At 31.4% G+C, this 8,835-nt stretch overlaps 1 protein-coding gene across 1 annotated transcript; it reads right to left on the bottom strand.

The window, feature by feature from the left end:
- Nucleotides 1-8,077: 8,077 nt before the first annotated feature.
- On the bottom strand, nucleotides 8,078-8,659 carry LOC147074464 (small ribosomal subunit protein mS37). Its single transcript, XM_085943589.1, has one exon. The coding sequence runs from the start codon at nucleotides 8,549-8,551 to the stop codon at nucleotides 8,195-8,197; it is 357 nt and encodes a 118-aa protein (XP_085799715.1). The 5' UTR covers nucleotides 8,552-8,659; the 3' UTR covers nucleotides 8,078-8,194.
- Between the last annotated feature and the right edge of the window lie 176 nt (nucleotides 8,660-8,835).

Genomic DNA, 8,835 nt, shown 5'->3' with positions numbered 1-8,835 from the left:
TGTGTTGTGTGTAACTATTAAGTGATTGACGTCAATTGATACCTTTTCACATTAATATTAATCCGTTGTCTTTGTAGTATGGTACATATTTTTTTTGTATAAATGTAGCAAAGAAAGATGTTTCTAATGATTGATTAGTTTTTGTCATATTTATGATACATTATATTATTTAGAAAAACACTAACTGAGAGAGTATATCACAACCAATAGAAAAAACTTTTTTGAAGAAAGTAAGCCAACCGGTCGGGAATCGAACCCGGCATCTCCAACGGGTAAACGCCCCAAACTAGTCGCATTCAGCCATTATGCTACGGAAGACATACTAATGACGACAAATATTTAAGCTATTGGCTATTAAATACCTACCACTCAGCGCTCTTCGAAATCATGTTACTTCGGCAATCGATTTTTGTTTCGTTTGAATAAAAGAAATAGTTAATTAAAAAAATATTTATGATAATTATGACGTCCTTAGGCAAGAAGTTGCCCTTGAGCAGACTGAAAATACCACAGCATACCATTCTTTGGACTTAAATTGTAGTTAGATTAATTACCTACGGCAGTGACCTTCAAACTTTCACATTTCATGATACCCTTAGTATATAAAGATTAAGATCAATAATTAAGTGGTAGCAACAGAACCATGGCTTCAACAATGTCACTATTTTATTTCATTGTGTAGGTACCTATTTTTTTTTCTTTACTATAAAAATCATGTTTTTATATGTCAATGTGCCAATGGCATTGTGACGACAGCAGTGGTATAGTCACCACTCTCTAGACATTATAAAAATTATATTTATTTTGTATTTTTAGTGTATAAGTATTTAATAGTGTTGTACAGGTATTCCTTGACTTTACGCACTTACGACTGATTGATTATTTTTGCATAGCATCAAAAAGTTTATTAATATTTTTTTTGTATGAACCCCGTCTTACGACCGAGTGTGAGAACGTATCTCGGTCATGATATCGTCGCTATAGGATTGGTTTGTCGAATATCCGTTTTTGTCGAAATCGACCTTTTAATGCAGAAAGATTTTTTGTATCTAAATGGACTGGAACCATTCTTTTCTTTAAATTGCTTTGTAATGAATACAGCATTCATATGCTGTAAAAACATCAATTTAAATACTTCCATGTATTTAAATATTATGGGATAATGAAATTTGTTTTTCGTCTTCCGAACATTTGACATTTGGTGTATTCGACAAACCAATCCTACAGCGACAATATGTCAAGGAATGCCTGTATTTCATATTTGTAGGGGCACCATATGACAGGCAGGAAAATATTATATTATTTTATGTTATCGACATTTAAATATTTTATTTATTTTTAAGGTATCCCTTAAACGAGCAAATTGCACAGAATCATTGCACCAATTATCGAGATAACGAGTTATTTGTATAAATTTCAAATCAGGAATTATTACCCGTAAATAATAAATGGTTGGTCATTAAGTATACTTTTCGATAGTGTTTCTGAGATTTTTTCAATTTATGTGCTATATATATATAGAATTTATTATTATTAAGTATATAAACCCTAACATATTATGCATTTTTAATTCTATTGAGATAAATGAAAATTAATCGGACAGTAGGAAATATCTGAAGTAGTGGCATCTCACCCCACTGCAGTTTATATCGATATCTGTGTGAAGAAATATTGTTTAAAAGCAGGGATGGGAAATTGAACAATAAATAACACTGGAAGACTTTTATAAATGTGGAAAGTTTGAAACTGTTGTGTATCGAAAGGTAGAAAGCAATTTCAATATGTTTTTTTGGTAAATGAAAGTGTAAGTACTTTTGCGTCTGTTGTAAGTCTTGTTTGTTAGTACTAGCGTCGTAGAAAATCTAATCAAAAGAATAATGCAGAACCATAAGATAGACATCTGACTTACGATAACAAAATCGGTGATTTAATTCGAGTGATAAAACATGTATTATGCTTATTGGAACGCATTAGAAGTGAGAAAGAACATGTGACTTATTGTTACAAATTGTTTCTTTTCTATTTACGCTTCAAAGTATGGTTCTGTATTGCGCTCATAATATGATGTCTTTGGTTGGTCTTAATTTAAAATCTGATATTCAATAGAAACATCCATGGAGTATATGAGCAGGACCATAAAGAAAATAGTCTTCAATTTCTTTAAAGAGATATTATGTAGTATTTCTTAATTATTCATGTTTCGATGTTGTTGCCGTGTATTTTGTTCTATTAAATTGTTGCAAACTCACATATTATTGTACTGTACTCATACAATGTATGTACATATTATTTACTAATTTATGAATAAATTATAATATATGTAAAAAATATACAATATTTTCTTTTCATTAGTGAGACAATTATTATAAAATTTCCTTTACAAATCCTTACACCAAAAGTGTCACATACTAGCATTCCCACCAACATTTTTTAGTGTTTGAAACAAGGTTAAAATTAAAATAAACAAAAACAACTGAAAAAATGCTCTTACACAAGAGTTTTCGAATTTGAATATCGTATAGTTTTACACAGTGCAGTAGATTATCCGGTCTAATTGGGAATGACATAGTTCGGATAAGAATAAATCTTGATAATTGAACAAATAACAAAACACTAGCTGAGCCAGCTGGCTCTCGCCAGTCTGTCTTGCAGACGGCTTGGCGGTGTTAGATATTAATATAATTGTGAAGTGTGCATAGATGGCGCCATAGTTTTCACTTCGGGATGGGTTTTTTATTCACGTCAGACAGTTTGACATTTTGCTGATTTGTCAGTTTTACGATTTGCAAATCGTCACTGCCAATATAAATTCGGGCTCATATGCGTAGAGTATTCAGGAGTCTGGCCTTCACAATATCGTCTTACACCACCTTAGGCTGCTATGCCTAGCAGAACAGCTGGCAATACCACTGACATTTTAATTTTAATACAATATATGTGTAGGTATGTGCAGTTAAATATGATAAATAATTATACATCTTAATCATTCGAATATAAAGCAATATATTATGTGATTATCATAAATAGCGATCCAATATAACGTGATATTAATCTCCTTCGGGTCCCATTGAGATAGTAGAAGAAGGTTAGCAGTGTAAAAAATAAATTTAAACATTAATTTGTTTCATTGTCTATAAAAAATAAATGCTTGCAGCCATAGAATAATATTTAAAAAATCTAAATTTGATTTAAAAATTAACCTTAAACAATATAGTTTCCCGGTGCGGGACATTCATATAGAGACAAATGTTAATAAATAATGAAGCAATACATATTATATCTGATAAGAATAGGAATTTATAAGACCTAAAGATGTGAAATCAGCTTAAAGAGGCCTTCATCCAGCAGTGGATTGATACAGGTTGATGACGATATAAATGGGTAGGTATATAAAATCACAGATTTTAAAAAATATAGCAGTTTATATGACCAAGAAGAGTAGAATTAGGTTGGGATAACCTTCATCCAGCAGTGGATTGATTCAGGCTCATGATGATAATGGAAATATAAATAGATATAATATCACCGATTTTGATAACTACAGCAATTCAAATGACAGAAAGGAGTAGAACCAGGCATGGGAGGCCTTTATCCAGCAGTGGATGGGTTCAGGTCAATGATGATAAGGACGATAGAAATAGGTATAGTATAGTGGTAGAATCAATGTTATATTTCTTCCGTTACATACGGAAAACTATAATAAAATGTCAAATCCAATGTATAAGCTGTATTTATTCAAATAAATGCATTTTAATTATCCCAAGAGCGGTCTTTGTCAGTCTCTACCTTGCAGAGCGGCGTTCGACGCGGAATTTTTAAAAAAGAGCAGTGTTTGTCGCACAGTGGTACATTGTCGATAGGTTCAGGTTTAGGTCGACATTGTTCAGTAGCGGTCCGTAGTTATTTTAATTATGTAATATATTTTCGAATTTACTTTGTCTAGAAAATATTTTATAACCATTCTTACCTACTGGGAGCTGTATATTTTTCGCATTGCACCTACATATTTAGCTGTTATATTGGTATGTAATATTTTTTAAAAATAGTGGTATGTCCTTGTCTTAAAAATAATTTTTTTTAAATTTAAAAAAATAGTTATTTAGTTGCATAGTACTACTTTTTATATGTCAAATTGCCTTTGTGAAACTTTTTAATTTTAATATGTTAATGTCATGTAGGTACTTATTTTTATTCTATAATAAACAAAAAAAATCATTATCAAAAAATGTTGCTTTTCCTGCAGACAATTAGTTATTACCTACATATCATGCAAATTATTTGGTAATTAGGTAACTAACTAACTAATCTTTTATAATTATATAAGTTGACCATATTTTGATTCAGAAAGAAATTATTAAACCCTTAAAAGGTAATTATAAGATAATTTGAAATAACAATAACATATTTTTTAATAATATCAATAGCATAAATAAAAAAAAACCAGCGGAATTAAGTACCGGCCTTTACCTAACTAATCCCTGCATTACCTGTGTCCCCAAATTCCATGTCTGTAGAAAACCCACCATTACCTATCAACCTATTTATTAAATTTCAAAATAAAATGAAAAGATTTTTAAGGTATATTATTCATAATCTACTTAGGTATATTAGATATTTTATAGCATTTAATTCAGAAAACCAAATCCGACAAATAAAAGTCGCGAAGTCTTAGTTTACTTATTTTCCCACATAAATATTTATTACCTATATTCTGTTTTCCTGCTACTTTTTATATACAAATAATAGTAAACGTGGAATTTCTGAAATTTATTGCAAAAACGTATTATAAAAATAACGGTATTTCTACAAAATAGCACAGCATTGTTAACTATGTATCGTTATTACAACTAAGCTAATCTACAAATTAATAAACATATTTGAATTAAAATACATTATCATTCATATTAACAAATAAAAACGAAAAAAAATTGTCCTGTGGAGATAATGATAAGGAATGTCATTTTTATCAGGGGTGATGAAAATCTTACCTAATGTAACATAACCTACTAAATCTATCATTTGTATGGAACAAATTATCAAACAAAAAGCATTTCCCCGACAGAAAATAGCTTTCCTTTAATTATATTTTTGACACAAACCAAATAATGATAAAAACGTGTACTTGAGAACCTTATATATAGTCAATTTTTAAATACCTTTCTTGGTGTAACAGGCTACATTTCCACGCAACTGGATTTTTCAAACGCTTCCTTGATTGTTCTTGTTGAGATTCCGTCACACTAACTATTGAAACATTCATTATTAAAAGTAAAAAATAGTAAAATAATTGAAGCAAAATTATGATGCGCACGAGAAAACGGTTTGACGGTTTGTATGGAGATTAAAGGATTCGTGAAGAGTCATTATTTAAATCGCGGCGTCTGATTGGCCGGTTACACAGAGAGGGTTTTACCAGAACAAATTTATTTTCAGAGCGGGTTTAGTCAGTCTCCTCGATATTTATTTAGATTTTTTGAAGAAACAGAGGGATTTAAAACTCTCACCTAGAACAGAAGATAGGTCTTACGAAAAAGCTCCTGCGTACATTCATAACTATTTTTTTTGAAAAATCGCCCAGAGCGGGTTTTGTAACTCTACGCCTCATATGACAGAAAGGAGTAGAACCGGGCTAGGGAGGCCATTATCCAGCAGTGGATTTGTTCAGGTCGATGATGATAAGAATGATAGAAATAGGTATAATATCACAAATTCGTTAAACCGATAGTAGTAGAATCAGGTTGTGGAACCCTTCATCCAGCAGTGGATTGATCCTGGTTGATGATGATGATGATTATGATGACGATATGAATATGTAGATAAATAACATTAGCATTTTTAATAAATATAGAAATTCAATACTGTCAAGAATAGAATCAACGTAGAGAGGTCTTCATCCAGCAGTGGATTTATTGAGGATCGTGATAATAATGGCATTATATATAGATAGGTAGATAATAATATAATATCACTGATTTTGATAAATATAACAATTCATGTGTAAGCAAGGAGTCGAAAAGGCTGAGGAGGCCTTCATGTGATGAAGTGGATAGGTCAAGATTGATGATGATAGGGACGATAAAAATAGGTAGATATTATACAATATCACAAATTTTAATAACTATAACAATTCGTATTAATTTCTTTCATTGTTTGCAATGGCAACTTTGTTAGTTTAATTAATATGACTATATTGTGATCTATGGAAATTAGTAGCCTAGGTAATCATTCAATAAAAAAAAAGAGTGCGTGAACAGCCACAAAGAAGTATTTAAAAAAAATCAAATTTGGAATAGCAGTGGCGGACGCGCCTGTCAGAATATAATTTACGTAGTGAATTGTACCAAGATTATGGTTTTCTCACCGGAAAAAAGTGCGCCAGTGCCTACATTACGATATTTGAATAAAAATAATCGATTCCGTTTGTCAATAAAGGATTAGAAGGTCTTAGGCGACGAAGACGTCATTCTGTAGTGCGTTAAAAGAAATATGGCAAATCGTATACGGTATATGAGAAAATATCGGATATAAACGTCACGTTTCTGGAAAATCATCAGATATTTCTCAAATTTGGTCAATTCAATCGGTAGATAATTCGGTAGCGCACATATCGAAGTGAAGATGTAAAAATAACAATAAAATGTGGTTTAAATGAGCTGTTGGTGCGTTTTCCAAAATCTCTTAGGATAATAATGAATATAGAATATATTTTAATTCCAAAATAAACCCTTTTCTTATAATTATACGAAATTGGAATTCAAAAAAAAATCTGGGTAACCTACTACTAAAAATTCTACCGTATGTTGAAATTATAATATTTAATTTCCTGTAATCCATTCTACCTGTTTACCATTTTTTTTACAAATCGTATATTTATAATATTTTTCTTTTTACATGTTTATTAGGTCTTTGTGGCTCCCCACACTGCTCAAGACAGAATGTGCATGTATATCTAATCCTTTTGTTTGGTGGAACCAATGACATTAATATGGACGAAGCATCTAGAAAATAAAATGATACTCACTTTGTGTCGGGTCTGCCGGATGGCGAAATTCATATTTTAATATCGGTACCCTACGCTCAAACGAACATTCTGCTTGCAAGCGGTCTGGCGACACCGCTGGGTCTGCCCATACAAAATTTCTGACTGTCAGGTTTCGACTCCACTGTTATTGTTGTGTTACAAAATGCCAATGTGCTTAGTTAAAAATTGTAAAAAAAATCTACTAAGCACTCCAAGAAAGATGGGATATCACTTTTCATGTGTTAGTATTATTTATTATTGATAAAATGCCATTTTAAGATATTGATGAATGTTTATTCAATGCAATTGAATGACAGAAACCATTGGACAGATGCCTGTGATGCGCTGGGCTCACATGCGTCTAATCTCCGAGAAGTCGTAAGTAACCTAGAATCTGTTTTTAACGTAATGATTAATGACACTAATACGCCATTACAATAAAGGTTATATTACTATAAATTCTCGAAGCTTGTATCGCATAATGGAAATGGATACGTCATATGGTCACGTGACGTCTACCTATACATCTGTAAATGACTTTCATGCACAATTTCTCGTGCGCGCCGATATGAAGTGAGTTGTCCATTTAATATGTCATTGGGTGGAACCCATGAAACATTTTAAAGAACGTCTAAAACGGTTTATGGACATTGACCTTTGGTAATCACTGGATTAGTTAATCACGTTAGATGTGGCCTCAGTTCTACAACCTTCAAAGTATTTCATTATTGCCACAACATATACATCATATTTTACTAAAATACTCAGGTATTTTGTAGTAAATAATGTTTTTGTACAACCAATTTTAATAAGGGGAACATGACGTGATTTCATTGCAATTGTTCTGGTGACTCCCTTAATTTTTTTACTGAACAGTAAGAACAGGTTGCTTTTGTGGTGACGGTAGGGGATCTGGAAAGTGTGAGTCAAAACATCCAGCTGGAGCTGATAATTCCCCAGATGGATTTGAGACCTTTGCGGTCAGAGAAAGATAGCATGAATAGAGTATTTCTAAATAGTCCGAGGACCGTGGTTTGGAGAATAAAAATAAACTCATTAATGGAACATTTCTTTTATTTAATCATAACTTCAAGCCTTTGTTTAAATTGAAATAAATATATTGTTGATGTTAAAACTACAACTAGAAACAAGAATTTATAAATAATTTGATGTTTATAACGCTGGATACTTTCTTAACATTTGGTTTATTTGCTTAGAGCCCATTTTTCTATCGCCAGGTGTTAAAAGTCCTTTCAATTCCCTCTCTTCCCTGAGTAGTCTATCGGCCGTAGATTGTGTTATACAAGACTGGAAATTAGTTATTTCCTTCGAGCACGGTGGTTGGTAGAATTCATTCACTTTCAGACACGCGAATAGTATGGTCAACTCCTGAATGCATTCAGCCGAAGAAGCATGATCTCCCTTGTTGGATACTGAATTTTTTAGTTTTAGGGGCAACATTTCTACGAATTTAACTTTACCTTCATTCTGAGGTTTTCTGCTAGCCAACAGCACTGCTGGTAATCTCATTATAATGTGTAATTTGTAAGAAGTTAGTTAATAATATAATTTGAAAAATATCTAGTATCCTGAATCCAATTCAAATCTGTCAAATATTTGAGGTTAGGTAAAACTTTAAAATTGTATGTTGAATGCCATAAGCAAATATTTTCCAAAATGTAGAATGTTGTATAAAATAAATATTATGTTTGTTTTGTTGGTTATTCAATAAACTTAATATTTTTTATTAAAAAATTGAAATACTTTTACATTTTGAATAATTTTTACAATTGTAATAAATCTTTATGTTTTAT

This window comes from Rhyacophila brunnea, unplaced genomic scaffold (assembly GCF_057557595.1).
Source record: "Rhyacophila brunnea isolate RB1 unplaced genomic scaffold, BYU_Rbru_1.0 scaffold_16, whole genome shotgun sequence".
In the NCBI taxonomy this organism is placed as follows: Eukaryota; Metazoa; Arthropoda; class Insecta; order Trichoptera; family Rhyacophilidae; genus Rhyacophila; species Rhyacophila brunnea.
This window is presented reverse-complemented; position numbering and strand designations above follow the sequence as displayed.